We start from the raw sequence: 17,034 nt of genomic DNA, 5'->3' as shown, positions 1-17,034 counted from the left end.
TGTTTAGTTTGAGAACATAATTTTATATTTGATTTAATATTCTTTCCTGTTTTAGGAAATAAATTTGTAAAATTGAATGTTTTTTAAAATAAATTGAAAGTAAATACAATTCTTATTTACAAGACTTTAAAAGTTGAAGCATAATAATGCTTACAAGTGTTTGTTAATGAATGCCTTTCTAATATTAAACTAATTGTATATATAATATTAAATTGGTATTTTATTTATAAAAGCTGACATTTTTTCTCTAGGAGAAAAGTACCAACCCATTTGAAGAAAATAATATAAAAAACTTAGAAGAAAATCTTGATTCAATTGTTTTAACTTTTATATGCTTTTTTTCACCTTTGTTGTCGTGTTATTCTTAAGTAATGTTTGAGTTGAATTGAATTTGAGTTTAACTTTTAATACAATATAACTTGAATTTAACATTTTAGAACTTATATTTGATAGTTTGATTTATTGATTTGTTGAATAATGATCATTTTCGATTGCAAGTTAATTTAAGGAGTTATTTGAATGGAAAAATATATTTTGATAGAATTTTTTTACATAATTTTGACACAACATATATGTTATTTTTTTACTGATTCGTTAATTATTTTTTAGTGTATTAACGTATTCTAAACCCAGTAAAAAAATGATAAGTGTGTTGTGTTAAAATATTATTGAGTATTAACGTATCATTCTTCTATTTGAATTTATATTTGGCCATGTATAACAAGAAATTAGACTATTCAACATGCATAAAGGAGAAGGGAGGGAATGAAATCTTAATGATAATGTTGTCTCTTGGGATATTTTGGTGCACAATTCAACAACTAAGATACTCTTCCATTTCTAGATCCAATTTGGATTGTACATCTAAAATGTATTTTATTTATAAGAAAGCGTTGTTTCTGCAATATGAAATATATGATCTAGTTTATAATTGCAATCCAAAATAACATATGATTTATTTTAATGATATTTGGACATATATAACTAGGACAAAAGAGGTTGATAGACATAATAAAGCTATGAACTGAATTTGGTTCGTAGAAGAGATTGTGTTTTAGTAGTGTAGTAAGGAGGAAGTTGGGTTCATCGGGCACTATACAAGGACGATCGGGAGAGGTGCTAGGCCGATAGGGAAAGAATGAATATGTTAATACTTGAGTACTTAGTGGAAAGAGTGCGCGAAGGTTGCAGAGCAGTTAGTGGAAAGAGTGCGTGAAGGTTACGGAGCGAGGATCTAGGAGTTGAGAAGCAGTCGTGATTAGTAAGCGAATTTGGCGGAGGAAGTTAGGAAGCAGTTGGGTTTACTCAAACGTGGCTCCTATTTTGGTGGAATTATTTCTCTATAAATAGGAAAGCGTAGCTCAGGTATGTGGTTAGACTGTTTTGCGAATATAACTGCTTGGGTGACCTTACTAACTTGAGCGTTGGAGTGCTAACCTGCAGGTACCCACCGTTCGACATTCAAATCATTACCAAGCATACTGTGAAGTGAATCGTGTTGATAGGTGATCAATCGAGGTCTCATCCCTAGCAGAAACATTGTGGCGCCCACCGTGGGGCTCGATTGTCACAAACCTTTATACGATCTCAATGGCGAGAGATCTTTCACTGCAATTGCTTCAACAGATGCAACGAGAGATGCAAGAAATGAGGGCTGAAATAGCTGTAATGCGGGCTGAACGAGAGAACATTCAGAACAGATTAGCCACTCATTCTGTGCATTTGGAAACAGTGAACATTGAAAGAGAAGAAAGTGGTCACCAGGGCACCGTAGGAGATGGAGTAAGGAGAGATAACAATATTCAAGTCAACATCAATGGAGGAGGAGTGAATAGACAAGGTGAACATGGAAGAGGAGGTGGTAGAGGAGCAAATATGCGAGATAGAGGGGAGCAAGATGGAAACGAGAATGAACAGAATAGACATAGAGGCGAGGAGAATGGTCCGAACGCAGTTCAAAGGAACAGTGTTGTTGGAGAAGGCGAAAATAGTGGAGCCAATTTTCACAATTGTAACGACGGTCATCGAAATGTGTCTGACGGGCGGGACCCGACTGTAGCTAATCGGGAAATTGATAGGCCTGATCAAGCAGAAGGGCTCCACCCCTTCACGGCACGTGTAATGCGAGCAGTTATGCCAGAAAATAAAGTATTGCCTGTAATGGAAAGATATGGCGGCTCAACGGACCCCATCAAGCACCTTCGATCTTTCATCGATGCTATGGCGGTATATTCTTCAGATGAAATGGTGTGGTGTAGAGTTTTCTCTTTATCGTTAAAAGGAGAAGCTCTAGATTGGTTTCATTCGCTTTTACCCCAAACGATCGACAGTTTTGCTACCCTCAGGCGATTATTCAGTCAACAGTATATCTCAAGTAAGACACCTGGGATGACTTATACGGCCTTGATGAGGATAAGGCAAGGAAGAGAAGAATCGCTTAAGGGATTCATGGAGAGATTTAACCGAACGGCGCGACAGGTACGCAATATTGATCAGAGGTTGATAGTCAGTGCCCTAACTTCGGCTTTAAGGCCTGGACCGTTCGTAGATTACTTATACGCCGAAGAGCCGCAAACCATGACTGAATTACAGCATAAGCTGACAAGCTTTATTCGTATAGAAGAAGGAAGAGCATATCACAAAGGGCAAGAAGTTGAACCAAGAGGACAAATAAAAAGGGAGAATGTGAATCGGAGAATACATAGAATGGAAGAGGGACCGAGCGGGCAGCGAAGAATGGATCAATCCCGCATCCTGCAGCCAACTCACCACACACCTCTCAACGCCCCTCGAGTCAGGGTGATGGAAGAAGCTTTGAGAGCTGATTTGTTAAAGGTAGTTCGAGCCCCTACACCTCTGGGAGCAGATGAAAATAAATACTGTAGATACCATCAGAATAGAGGGCACACTACTGAAGATTTTAACACTTTGAAAGATAAATTGGAAAATCTAATTCAAGCGGGACATTTGCAAAAATTTGTACAGCGCCATCAAACGCGAGCACCAAACGCGGTGAGTTACAAAAGAGATAAGAGGAGTAGACCGGATCGGAGTAGAAGTAGAAGTCGAAGCAGAGAAAGGGTGACCAGGGGAGTTATAAACACCATTTCTGGTGGGTTCGCAGGAGGAGGCCCATCGGTATCTGCTCGTAAAAGACATTCACGAGGTTTGCACCATGTGAACCAAGCAGGAGTAGATCGGAAATCAATGCATGTGATTTCCTTTTCGGATGAAGATTTTCACGCTCCAGATCCCGATCAGGATGACCCAATGGTGATAATGGCCATGATTGCACGATACCAGGTGGGGAAAGTTCTAATCGACCAAGGAAGCTCAGCCAATATTTTATACTGGAAAACCTTCCAACAGTTGGATATACCAGAAGGAGCTGTTCGACCATTTCACAAACAGATTGTAGGCTTTGCAGGGGAACGGGTAGACACTAGAGGTTATGTCGAGCTTAAAGTAAGCTTGGGATTAGAGAAAGATGCCAAAGAGCTTCAAGTTCGTTTTCTGTTGGTGGAGGCGGATACCTCATATAACGCACTTTTGGGTCGACCTTGTTTAAATGCCTTTAGCGCAATCGTTTCAACTCCACATCTGGTATTAAAATACCCCACCGATAGGGGAAAGGTTTGCACTGTTCGTGCTAATCAGAAAATGGCGAGAGAATGTTATGCAGTCGGATTGAGAGTTAAACACCGGTCGCACTCAAAACCGGAAGAACGATCGGTGGTAGCAGTGGCAGATTTGGATCCGAGGATGAATAATGAAGACCGCATGGAACCCATGGGTGAAACCCAACCATTCGGGTTAGGAGGTGAGCCAGACAAACACACATTAATCGGGAAGAATTTAAGCGAAGATCATGCTAAACAGATCGGCCAGGTACTGTTCAAAAATAGAGATTTGTTTGCATGGGTACCATCAGACATGTCGGGAATACACCCAAATGTCATTTCTCATAAACTGTCAGTATTTCGTGAGGCTCAGCCGGTAGCGCAAAGGAAAAGGAGGTTGGGGCAAGAAAAGAGGCAGGCGGTGGATGAGGAGGTGCGGAAATTACTAGACGCAGGTTTTATACGAGAAGTGAAGTACACAACCTGGCTGGCCAATGTAGTTCTGGTCAAAAAGTCTAATGACAAATGGAGAATGTGCACCGACTTTACTGATTTAAATAAAAAGGACACATACCCTCTTCCTGGTATTGATGGTTTGGTGGAGGGGTGTCAGGTTATGAAGTGTTAAGTTTCTTAGATGCTTATTCGGGGTATAATCAAATACCGATGTATCCTCCAGATAGAGAGAAGACTGCCTTCATAACCGAACGAGGTATATATTGCTATAATGTAATGTCGTTCGGCCTCAAAAACGCTGGAGCTACTTACCAGAGACTCATGGACAAAGTATTTGAAAATCAAATAGGGAGATGCATGGAAGTATATGTGGACGATATGATCATTCGCAGCCGTTCGGTGGAAGATCATGTTAAGGATTTGGAGGAGGTACTTGGACAGGTTAGAGAATACGGAATGAGATTAAATCCTGCAAAATGTACGTTCGGTGTAAATGCAGGGAGATTCTTGGGGTTTATGTTAACAATCAGAGGAATAGAAGCTAACCCTGACAAATGCAAAGCCATTCTGGAAATGCGAAGTCCACAAAATCTGAAAGAAATTCAACGATTAGTCGGTCGGTTGACATCCTTGTCGCGATTCATCCCGAAGCTGGCAGAAAAGATCAAGCCCATCTTAAAGCTGATGAAGAAGAGCGTGTCGGAAGGGTGGAATGAGTAGTGCGAAGAAGCGTTTCAGGAAGTTAAGAGAATTCTGACTGTCCCACCTGTTATGGGAAGACCAGATCCCGTTCATTCATTACAAATATTCTTAGCTGTGACCGATACAGCAATTAGCGCAGCTTTAATCCAAGAACATCCTCAGTTTAAATTGGTCTATTTTGTTAGTCGAAGTTTAAAGGAAACGGAAGTTTGATATCAGAAGTTGGAAAAGATAGTTTTGTCTTTGTTATACGCCACTCGTCGCCTTCGACCTTATTTTCAAGGGCATCAAGTGATAGTTCGAACTGACTACCCAATAGCTAAGATCCTGCGTAAACCTGATCTAGCTGGGAGAATGATAGGATGGTCGGTTGAATTGTCCGAGTTCGAGTTACAGTATGAACCTAGAGGTTCGGTGAAGGGTCAATACTTAGCTGAATTTGCAGTAGAACTACCATATATGATAACCGAGCAGGGGTGGAAATTATATGTAGATGGGTCAGCATGCAAAACCGGTGGGGGAGCAGGTATTGTTTTAGAAAGTCCGAACGACATAGTTATTGAGCAATCTATTGTCTTCAAATTTAAAGCAAGCAATAATCAAGTCGAATATGAGGCACTAATTGCGGGGATGGAACTCGCTCAGGATATTGGAGTAGACAGTGTAGAATGCCGAACGGACTCTCAGGTAGTCGAAGGGCATATGAATGGCGGTTATCAGGTTAAAGACGATTATTTGCTGCGATACTTCCATAGAGCAAAACAATTAGAAGCACACTTCGCCAAATTTATAATAACCCACGTACCACGAGAAGAGAACGCTCGAGCCGATCGTTTGTCCAAGTTAGCCAATGGCAAAGAGAAGGGAGTTTTAAATTCGGTAATTCGGCAGGTGTTACCCGAACCAAGTATAGGATGTTATAACATCTGTACGTCCAGTAATCCTAATAATCAGAGTTGTTGGAAAGATGAAATTGTTCGGCTAATACGGAAGTAGGATGAGGGAAAGAATCTCGAGGCTCAAGAAACCAAGAAAATATCTAGATATTGCTTGATCGGAGATGATTTGTATCGAAGAGGATACGTTACGCCTATTATGAAGTGTTTATCGACAGAGGAAGTAGACTATGTCCTACGGGAATTACATTATGGCGTGTGTGGCAGACATACGGGGGGCAGAGCATTAAAAGCTCGTGTTCTAAGAGCAGGATTCTTCTGGCCTATGTTGGAGCAAGATTGCTTAGCTTTTTCACAGAAATGTGTATCGTGCCAAAAACATGGCAATGTTTTCCATGCTCCGGCAACAGAATTACATAGTATAGTTGCCCTTTGGCCATTTGCTCAGTGGGGTATGGATATAGTTGGTCCATTCCCGGTCGGTCGATCCCAAAAGAAGTTTCTTCTGGTTGCTGTAGATTACTTCACCAAATGGGTTGAGGTCGAACCACTGGCAAAAATTTCTACCACTCAGGTCAAACGATTTATATGGCGCCTCATATGCCGATTCGGTTTACCAAGAACCATAATAACAGATAATGGATGACAGTTTATCGACAAGAGGTTACAGAGCTTTTATAAGGAATTAGGCATCCATAGCATCACAAGTTCGGTCAAACACCCTCAGACGAACGGTCAAGCAGAAGCTGCCAATAAAATTATAGTCAATGAACTCAAGAAGCGCTTAGGTGAGGCTAAAGGAGGATGGGTAGATGAAATTGATCAGGTCTTGTGGGGATATCGCTGTTCCCCGCACGGCTCAACAGGAGAATCCCCGTTCAACCTAACTTATGGAACAGATGCCATGCTACCAGTAGAAGTTGGTGAACCGACCGTACGACGAGAATTGTCAGATATGACGATCAACGACGAGCAACTCCGAGGTAACTTAGATGTGTTAGAAGAACGGAGGCATATAGCGGCTATCAGAAATGAAGCATACAAGAGGTTAGTAGCCCGAAGATACAACACGAAGGTACGACCCAGGCGATTCATAGAAGGAGATTTGGTTTGGCGTAAAACATCAGAGGCAAGGAAAAACTTGACTGAAGGAAAGTTGGCAGCAAATTGGGATGGACCGTTCCGAATTAAAGAAGACTTGAATAATGGAGCATATCGTTTGGAGCACTTGACCGGCGATATCATACCAAACACTTGGAATGCATCTCATTTAAAGTTTTACTTTAGTTGATTGAACTTTTTCTTTTTTAGGGAATATTTTTTCTCCGTAAGGATCGGGAACATTTAGGGGGAATAAGGGGAGGTGATATATTATCGCCCGTTCATGCTAGCTGAAGTGACTTATTAATAAATTCACAAGTTACAATTGTTGACTTTGTCATATTTCTAATCTTATTGATGAATAAGGTGACGTAAATTTTTATCGGGGAATAAGGAGGTTATGATATTGAATTCGATCGGGAACGATTATACTCTATTTTTTGGGGAATAAGGAAGGTCGTTCTAATGTTTCTTATACAAATCGGGAGGAACAGTCGTTAAGTACTTTCTATACTTTGCTCATTTAAGTTTCATGGGGAATAAGGCGGTTACCATCTTAATTGGCGTAAACGATAAAACATTACTAATACAATGTCAATATAAGTTCAGACAACACATAACATAATTGTTCAAAACGATGCTAAACAACAAAATATAGCTAACAATAATGGAGATTTCTTTAATTCTTTATAGAAGGATTGGTAGATTTGTGCGTAGGATCGGTAGAGGAAGGTGCCCGATCATCAGCCACCTCAAGATTTTCCTTTCCCGTTAGAGGAACGGCTTCCATATTCTCAACAGTAGAAGTGAGTTGGCTGCCCAGGTCAACCAGCTTACCGTCAACAACTATCTTCATGATATCAAAGCTTGGGTCGGTTAAGGGTATGTTGAAGAAATAATGACATTGAGCAATCCCCTGCTCAAACCCTAATTCCCTCTCCAAGCATACTTGATCTCCCAATCGGGCGTTTTCAGCAAGCAGATTGTCCCGCTCGGTAGTCAAGTCATCGCGCTCCTTCGTCAAACTTTTGTTTTTGACGTTCAGTTGTTCAAGATTTTGCTCCAGAGTTTCAACAGAAGTCTTAAGGGAGGTGACCTCTTTCTGCGATTCATTCAGTTGATTAGTCGCTTTCATCCGATCATCTTCAGCTGCCTTGGCCAATTCTTCAATGCGTAAAGTCAGCGAAATATTTTTTTTCTTCAATTCTTCTAATTCCTTCACGGCAACCTCCAGCTCATTTACCAGTAACGGTTTGGTGGTCCCAGCGGAATAATTCAGGCAAATACTTGCCCGAGCTATCAATTCATATGCCATGTTAAGTGATTCGCTTGGCGTCATTACCTTGAACGGTTCTCTTTTGTCGGGTGTGAGGTTAAATTGCAGTCGATCCGACACATGCACGTTCGGGTCGAGGGGACCGGTCAGTAGTGGCGAGTTTGTTTTCTGTTTCTTGGGAGGAGAAGGTGTCTTTTCTACTTTCCTTTTCGGTTTGGACTTAGCAGTATTAGACTTGGTAACCTTGGTCTCAACAACTGCTTCTAGGGTATCAAAAATCTTTAAAGTTGGGTTGACTGTTGAAGCATTTTTTGCTGGTGAGGCAGGGGAGGAGGCACTTTCGGCAACCTTTTTTAATTTCTTTTGAGCCATCAGTCGAGCAAAGGCAGCGTGTTGGTCCATTCCTTCAAATAGTTCTGAAAGCAAAGAATGAATTTAGATAGGTTCATAATGATTGATTATGAGAAGAAGATTGGAAGTAAAACATACCCAAGACTCTATCTTGTAAATCATCGGTGCCAAGGAGTTTTATCAGCATGCGGGATGAAGTCTTGCGGGGTAACTGATCGATCTTTTCAATAATTTTCAATTCGTCCTCAGTCATATTCGTCGTGGGCCATGACTCCACTCGGTTAGGTTCTTCAGTCCAATACAAAGGAAATTTCGGTTGACCATCGTTCAAAAAATATTTTGGCCGACCAGGTTCGCGAATGGCTATCTTACAATAATTCGCTTTGAAATCCTTATATGATGAGTTAAAAGAAGTGAATAACTGTTTATCTTTAACCGGAATAAGGGACACCCAAGACCTACTGGGATTCGGGAAAGCACGGAAGAAATATAGAAATGACTTAGGAGTGGGATCAAGTTGTAGGCCAGTGCATAACACTTGGAAGGCTTGCATACAAGCCCATCCGTTCGGGTGAAGTTGGGCAGGACATAAGTTTAAACTTTTTAAAACGCCCATTTGAAACTAAGTAAAGGGGAGCCTTACACCTAGATCTTTGAACAAAGTAACATACACGTAGAAAAAATCCAAACCGTATCCCTCCGACCGTGACAAGCTCTCTCATTCGAACGACACACCACTAATGTATAATCATCAACTTCTCTAAAGTCAGCTAAAATATATACCTTTTCAAGTAAATGTCTTATGGTCGCTCTACGAATGTAATAGGAAAGGTAATTTTGTACCTCATGGGGAGCCCACTCATACCCTTCTACCTTGGGAGGTGCCACAATGGACGTCCACGTTCGGGAGTCATCAATATGAAACTCTACGTAGAAATGACCGGACGAACTACTGGAATCACTGGAGCTACTGGACGACGATTTTAATGACGACGAAACCCGACGATCAGTATACCCCAGACGTTCATCACTGGACTTCTCAGTTGGTAGGGAAGAAGTAGACATTACCTTGCTTAATAGGATGGTCGGCAATAGCAATAAGTCGATCAGGATTCACCTCTGGAAGGGTTGTAAAAAGTAGAAATAAAAGTGGTCCCTTGCGCCCTTTTTTATAGCCGTAATAAACGGTTTCGTGTTCATATCTAGACCGTCTATTCCCTTTAAATCTAACGGTGGTGGTCTCATGACTGTTCACGTTTCTTCTGACAATTTTACAAATTAATCTGAACCCTTGATAATTCTTTATCGTAGGGCTGAGATAAGCCGCCTTTTGGTTGTCTTCTCAATAGTTAAGTCTCTTTAACGGTTATGTCTGTATTAAAACCCCTACGCTATTGTTATAGCTCGGGGCTTGGGGGGCTTATGTAGTAAGGAGGAAGTTGGGTTGATCGGGCACTATACAAGGACGATCGGGACAGGTGCTAGGCCGATAGGGAAAGAATGAATATGTTAATACTTGAGTACTTAGTGGAAAGAGTGCGCGAAGGTTGCGAAGCAGTTAGTGGAAAGAGTGCGCGAAGGTTACAGAGCGAGGATCTAGGAGTGGAGAAGCAGTCGCGATTAGTAAGCGGATTTGGCGGAGGAAGTTAGGAAGCAGTTGGGTTTACTCAAACGTGGCTCCTGGTGGAATTATTTCTCTATAAATAGGAAAGCGTAGCTCAGGTATGTGGTTAGACTGTTTTGCGAATATAACTGCTTGGGTGACCTTACTGACTTGAGCGTTGGAGTGCTAACCTGCAGGTACCCAACGTTCGACATTCAGATCATTACCAAGCATACTGTGAAGTGAATCATGGTTGATAGTGTAATCAATCGTGTTCTCATCTAACAGAAACAAGTAGTAAGAATGAAAGTAAACAGAGTTTATGTGTATTATAAAATTGCTTAGTCTAAACAAAAAGAGAAATTTCATTATAGCCGTATTTTTTGTTTTTGAGAATTTTAGTAAAATGGATAATTAACTCAAATTCCATCACTTCTCTGTTTGCTCTTCAGACATGCTGAGAACACTACTTCTGAAGCGCACCGTCGCTCTCACTCGCCACCACTCGCATTCCGTGCTCCTCCGCCGATTTTCGGCGGTGCCGGAACCCGCCTCCTCCGCCGATGCAGAAACCCGCAAGTACGCGGGCTACGCGGCGCTGCTCCTCTTCTGCGGTGCCGCCACCTATTACAGTTTCCCCCTGCCGGACGATGCCAAGCACAAGAAGGCGCAGATCTTCCGGTACGCGCCGTTGCCGGAGGACCTGCACACGGTGTCGAACTGGAGCGGGACGCACGAGGTGCAGACTCGCAACTTCTTCCAGCCGGAGAACGTGGAGCAGCTGGAGCGCGTGGTGAGGGAGGCGAACGAGAAGAGGACCCGAATCCGTCCGGTCGGGTCGGGGCTGTCACCGAACGGGATCGGGCTTTCGAGGGCCGGAATGGTGAACTTGGCGCTGATGGATGAGATATTGGAAGTGGACAAGCAGAGGAAGACTGTGAGGGTGCAGGCCGGGATCAGAGTGCAGCAGCTTGTGGATGGACTCAAGGACCACGGCCTTACCTTGCAGAATTTTGCTTCCATTAGGGAGCAACAAATTGGTGGCATCATTCAGGTTCTTCTTTTATTATCTTTAGCCACTTTTCCGAGATCGGCTCTGACCAGTGCTATGACCAAATTAGGAATATAAACTCAAATTGACTTATGCTTGAATTCAAATTGTAACATAGTATCATAGATAGGTTGTTGTTGGGCTTATCAAAGCAATTGGTATCATTAGTATCACACATAGCTTAATGATGAAGTTCTGACATCAGCGTGATATGATTAATTATATACATGTGGCAGATCATTTTTATTTTACAAATTAGTTTAGAAAGTTGAGTTAGGTCGAAAGTCAAATTGTGAGATGGTATCAGAAATTTATCCTATAAATTTCATACTCAACTATGTAAAATGTTGGCGGTGAGGTGTGTTAGAAACATCGATTCAGTAGTTTTATGGCCAAATTATAATACATAACTAGGAATAATCTTCACTTTAAAGCCAATTTTGTTGAAGTGATTTAGATGCAAATCCATATTCCAAGATAACCAATATCAGATTAGAAAAATGGTACCAAAATATACCCCACCACATTTTTACCCATAGGCCAAATTTGATATGTGATTCTTAAGTATTTATCGTGCCATGTATTATGCAAGAAGTGATTAAAATGGGTATCAGAGTTTTCTGCCTGGTTGAGTTTTTCTGTTTGGGGTCGTTTAATACTTGACCACTCTGTGATCTTTCATATAAAGTAAAATGCTTTGCATTCATGTTTTAGGTTGGTGCACATGGCACCGGTGCAAAGTTGCCTCCTATTGATGAACAAGTGATTGCCATGAAATTGGTCACCCCTGCCAAAGGGACTATAGAAATATCGAAAGATAAAGATCCTGAGCTGTTTTATCTTGCTCGATGTGGTCTTGGAGGACTTGGAGTTGTGGCTGAAGTCACCCTTCAATGTGTTGATCGAGAGGAGCTTGTGGAGCACACATTTGTCTCAACCATGAAGGAGATAAAGAGAAATCACAAGTAATTATTTTTGGTGTTTATTTATTTAATTTTTTTTTTCATTTTGGGTGCATCAATCAAATAACAGATATATTGAGTTTTATCATTACCATGTTTGTTACACTATCTTTCTGTAACATGGAACTATGATCTAAAAGTTGCTTTACTCCCGACAACTATAATAAAAATGACAATGAGAGAAAATCCCTAGGTTTGTCCTCCATAGATTACAGTGTCATCATATTAATTCTGTAAAGATTTTTGTCACTATTAAAATGCTACACATAGTGGTAACATAAAAGACAGATTTATAACTATTTGCAATCTTTGATGGACTAATTTAGTTACAAAAAAATCTCAGAATTATTGATGTGATGAAAGCTAATTTTGGATGACCAATGTAATGTTTATATTAATAAGACAAAAGAGTGACTCGGTGTTAAGGATCTGCCTCCAAAGATTTTGATGGTTAGCCCTTTTCTATCTTATGCAGGAAATTGTTGTCTGATAATAAGCATGTGAAGTACCTTTATATCCCTTACACTGACACTGTTGTGGTTGTGCGGTGCAATCCTGTTTCAAAGTGGAAAGGTCCTCCCAAGTTTAAACCACAATATACCAAAGATGAAGCCATACAGCATGTGCGTGACCTTTACCGGGAGTCCCTTCAGAAATATGGGTACAATTACACCTTCACCGTTGATTGTAAGATTAATCAATTTATTTTGGTTTGTTGGATGTACTGGAGTAGCCATTGCAAGAAAGTGTTGCTGAGTCTTTTTCACTTAATAAAAGCCACCAGAGGCTGTTACGTGGCATTTCTTATTTTTGTCTCTTGAATATGATTTAAATTTACATTCAGAGGTAGAAATAGAAGACTGGAGGAATTACTAAAGATTTAGAACTGTTTCCATTTTGTAGGCCTGTGAGTTTCCTACTAATTCTTGTAATTTAGTAAGGCACGAATTGATAAATATTAATGTATTTTGCATATTGATCTGATTTGTTGTAAAAGTGTTGTGATCTCATTGATATTCTTGTGATTTTTCTACCGTTTTAATCACTTTTTATATTAGTAGCTTGCTGCCAAACACTTCCGTTTTCATTTTATATTTCCCTTGTGAAATGTGCCATTATTTATTTGGTGCCGTATTATGAAATTTTCTATTTCAAGATGTGCATAAGTTTTTGTTATTTTATACAGAGCAGAAGGATCTAGGGGTGAATCAGCAGAAGAACAGAAAATAGACGAGCTTTCTTTCACAGAATTAAGAGATAAACTAATTGCCCTGGATCCTCTCAATAAAAAGCACATCACCAGCATTAATCAAGCTGAGGCCGAGTTCTGGCGGAAGTCAGAAGGTTACAGGGTTGGATGGAGTGATGAAATATTGGGCTTTGATTGTGGAGGCCAACAGTGGGTATCGGAGACATGTTTCCCAGCTGGAAAACTAGCTAATCCAAGCTTGAAAGACCTTGAATACATTGAAGAGCTCAAGCAACTTATAGAGAATGAAGAGATACCTGCACCTGCTCCAATTGAGCAGCGGTGGACAGCGAGCAGTAGGAGTCCCTTGAGTCCTGCTTCAAGCCCATCTGAGGATGATATATTTTCTTGGGTAATAAAACTCTTTCCTGGATAATTGTTTCATACAGATAGTTCCAAATTCTTTATTAAGCCAGGATTGTATTACTTGGTCATATGAAGTAAGCATAGCTCCATGTTTATCACAATGATTCTACTTCCTTTTCTTTTCATGGTATAATGAAACTTTTGGCGGTGTATTTGGGATTTTAATAATTTTAGCAACTTTTAGAGAAAAGATGAAATGAAGTTTTTTAAATGAAAAACTTCAGCAGCTTCTCTAGATATGCATTTTTTTTTGTATGGAGAAAGAGAATTTATTTTCTGAAAATATAATTTACTTGAGTTTACTTTTAATCAACTGTCCACAATAATGTCATTCATAATCTTTAATTAAGTTTTTGAATTTGTTAGGTGCAAACTTCACCTTATTGACTTAGTTTTATGAGATCAAGTTAGATTAAAATTTCATTTTCGGTAAAATAATAACAAAGTCATTGAGATCCTATCCTAGTCAAATTTGTTGGATCTTGTGTTATGTGTAATCAGGTTTTCTCCTTGCTCCATACTCGAGATGCCTAGTTCTTGGCATAAGGTGTATTGAATATTGCACAGTGACTAGAGATATCATCAAATTATAATATATAGGATGATACAAACTTTACGTCAGTAAATTCATTTTGTGAAATTAAGTTATGTTTAAATTTTACTTTCTTAATTAATTGTAATCTAACATAACTCCTTGGCTCCTTCCATGAATTTCAATGTTGTTATGCAGTTCGAAAGATTGTATCGACTGGTAATAGTTTTTATGTTGTTTCAGGTGGGTATAATCATGTACCTCCCTACCATGGATGCTCGGCAGAGGAAGGATATAACAGAAGAATTCTTTCATTACAGGCATCTGACTCAGGCGACATTATGGGATCGTTACTCTGCATTTGAACACTGGGCTAAGATTGAGGTAATCATCTAAGTTTAATAAATAATGAAAAATGGTCGAACACGGTATTTGGAAATGATTACCCTAAATAATTTGATATTTGTTCTCAATCATTATCATTGAACCTAGGCTGAATGAAAGGGAAGTGTTTAAACACTGAAGTCTACTTAATTTTTGTGCATATTATATCTAGGTTCCAAAGGATAAGGAGGAACTTGCAGCTCTCCAAGCAAGGCTAAGAAAGAGGTTTCCTGTGGATTCATACAATAAAGCAAGAAAGGAACTGGACCCCAATAGGATCCTTTCAAATAACATGTTGGAAAAGCTCTTCGCGCAATCAGACACCATATAAATTCTGGGTTGGTTATTTGTCTAAATTGTCCATATTTTTTACGTTGATTACACATTCAACCTTGAGTTCTTCTTGTCTGCAGTCACATACATGTTGGAACTTCGAGATGCAAAATATCTAGTGCACAATCTGGACTATTATGCATATTCATTTTTTCAGTTTATTGCCTGCCTGCCAGATGCATTGGACTCGGAAGCTTAAAGAATTATGATGTATGTACATATAGAGGTGCTGAAAGAGGAAGCATAGTGAAAGGGTGATGGGGGAAACTGGAGGAGAAAATATTTTGATGTAGTTGTATGTCTTGCTGTCTGATAAGCGTGAATCATGACCATCATACTTCATTTTTTTATGTTCAATTGTTATTCCACAACTTGTTTGAGATTTCTAAAAACATTTTTCTTGTCATAATAAATATCGGATGCTAGACCTTTCGAAAGAAATAATGGGGATTACTCTAATTGGTATCTATATATTTTTTCCTCAAGATATTGGTACCTTAGGTATCAAACATATACTGTTTATTAACTTAGTGCTCTCTCAAACATATTTCTCTCTCACTCATCAAGTGTTATGGTATGTTTGAAAGGAAAAAGAGAACACAAAAACCTTAGGTTCTGTGCCAAGATTGGATTTTACTTTTTTGAGTTTCCTATATTTATTTCTACACCCAGTTGAAAGATCAGGTGAAGACAGGGCTAAAGCCCAACAATCAACAAAAGAAAGGCTAAAATGGTGCTCAAACTGGAATAGGATAAACCAGTGCACTAGATATAGAATAAAAAATATATTTGAAAATGGCAGAAAATAGATGAAAATGCTAGGTGTCATTGTTTATATTGACCAAAAACTATTGGAACACAATATCATAAAGGTCTCTTTCTTAAAATTTTAATAAAAAAATCATGCTAGATATTATAATATATCTTCATATCTCACTGATATATCAAAAATATATCTATTATTTATCATCATATAAAAAATATTATTAAAAAATTATTAAATAGTGTAAAAGAATCATTACACACCAAATTCATAAAAAAAACACAAGACAAACTCCAAACGAACTAAGTAAGGTCTCTTTCTTAATTAAAACTTGTAATTTTGTTAATAAACGATTTCAAGATAATCATGTTTGTCTAGGTAAAAAAAATAGCTTATACATGGGATATGTACTTGTTGTTTATCATTATTAATCTTGTTCAAATAAATAGATAGTTTGGGTATTATATTTTCGAAAGTACGTAATATGTTAAACTTCACATATGTAACAAAGTAAATTATTTATGGAAAAATTATTTTGAAATTTGAGCTGATTCACCCAAACAAAATTATTTTGAGTATAAAAGAGTTTAAATATATTAAAAAAATCATTTAAAATGGGAAAATTCATTATTTCGCCGAGATATTGTAATTATTGTCGCATTCATGGGAATTCTTCATTTAATAGTTGAATATGTAAATATTGGAGGTAGTATGGACAAGAGGGTTACCTTAAAAAACATAACGGTTTTTAATTAAATTCACTATTAATAATTTTAATCACTTGAAATATAAATTTTATACTATTTATGATATAAAATGCTTCATTTCTCAATAGAAATTTCTAATTTGAGTTATACCAACGAAAGTCTTAAAAGCATAAAATAATTTGCCTTACTTCTATTCTTGCCTTTACCGTATTTAAAAAGGGGAACTTTATATAACAGAAGCTAACTTTAAAGGGGGGGAAAATAAAGACGCTTTTTATGAATAAAAAAAGTATACGTTAAAAAGAGAAACTTATTGAATAAAAGTTTTATATTGTATAGTTTTTCATTTAAAAAATTCATATATCTTATATTTTTAAAGCTTGAAAGTATGTGTGTGAATTAAGAAAAGGGTAACGATACATAGACAATATTTTTTTGACAACATTTGAATATCATGATACGTGTTATTGTGTGATTGGTCCAAATGACATAATGACATCACCATGGATCAATCATACAATGACACGTATGATAATGTTCAAATGTTGTCAAAAAAATGTTGTTTAAGTATCTTTATCCTTAAAAAAAAATGTTTTTGTTTGGTTGTAGATGTTTGTCCTTATGAAGTATTGAGATGTGAAATGGAGAAAGAAAGAATGAAATGTTAATGTTAACCGTTTTG

General features: G+C 38.5%; 1 protein-coding gene across 2 annotated transcripts; it reads left to right on the top strand.

Annotated features, from left to right (window-relative positions):
- Positions 1 to 10,387: 10,387 nt before the first annotated feature.
- LOC106772555 (L-galactono-1,4-lactone dehydrogenase, mitochondrial) lies at positions 10,388 to 15,351 on the top strand. 2 transcript variants are annotated; one of them, XM_022784598.1, is made up of 7 exons: positions 10,388 to 11,059; positions 11,771 to 12,021; positions 12,494 to 12,679; positions 13,205 to 13,619; positions 14,409 to 14,549; positions 14,722 to 14,887; positions 14,963 to 15,351. In XM_022784598.1, the coding sequence occupies exons 1-6, from the start codon at positions 10,460 to 10,462 to the stop codon at positions 14,878 to 14,880; spliced, it is 1,752 nt and encodes a 583-aa protein (XP_022640319.1). In that variant the 5' UTR covers positions 10,388 to 10,459; the 3' UTR covers positions 14,881 to 14,887; positions 14,963 to 15,351. The 2 variants fall into 2 exon arrangements, with proteins under 2 accessions (XP_022640319.1, XP_014514511.1); XM_014659025.2 differs by having other exon boundaries at positions 10,460 to 11,059; positions 15,059 to 15,351.
- The last annotated feature ends 1,683 nt before the right edge of the window (positions 15,352 to 17,034 follow it).

The sequence above is a fragment of the Vigna radiata genome, chromosome 8 (genome assembly GCF_000741045.1).
Source record: "Vigna radiata var. radiata cultivar VC1973A chromosome 8, Vradiata_ver6, whole genome shotgun sequence".
Lineage (NCBI taxonomy): Eukaryota > Viridiplantae > Streptophyta > Magnoliopsida > Fabales > Fabaceae > Vigna > Vigna radiata.
This window is presented reverse-complemented; position numbering and strand designations above follow the sequence as displayed.

Excerpts from the sequence above, each read along its gene's own strand:
- LOC106772555 (XM_022784598.1), top strand. The coding sequence starts at position 10,460 with ATGCTGAGAACACTACTTCTGAAGCGCACCGTCGCTCTCACTCGCCAC. Across the intron at positions 11,060-11,770 it reads AAATTGGTGGCATCATTCAG|GTTGGTGCACATGGCACCGG; the intron begins GTTCTTCTTTTA and ends TTCATGTTTTAG. Across the intron at positions 14,550-14,721 it reads AACACTGGGCTAAGATTGAG|GTTCCAAAGGATAAGGAGGA; the intron begins GTAATCATCTAA and ends TATTATATCTAG.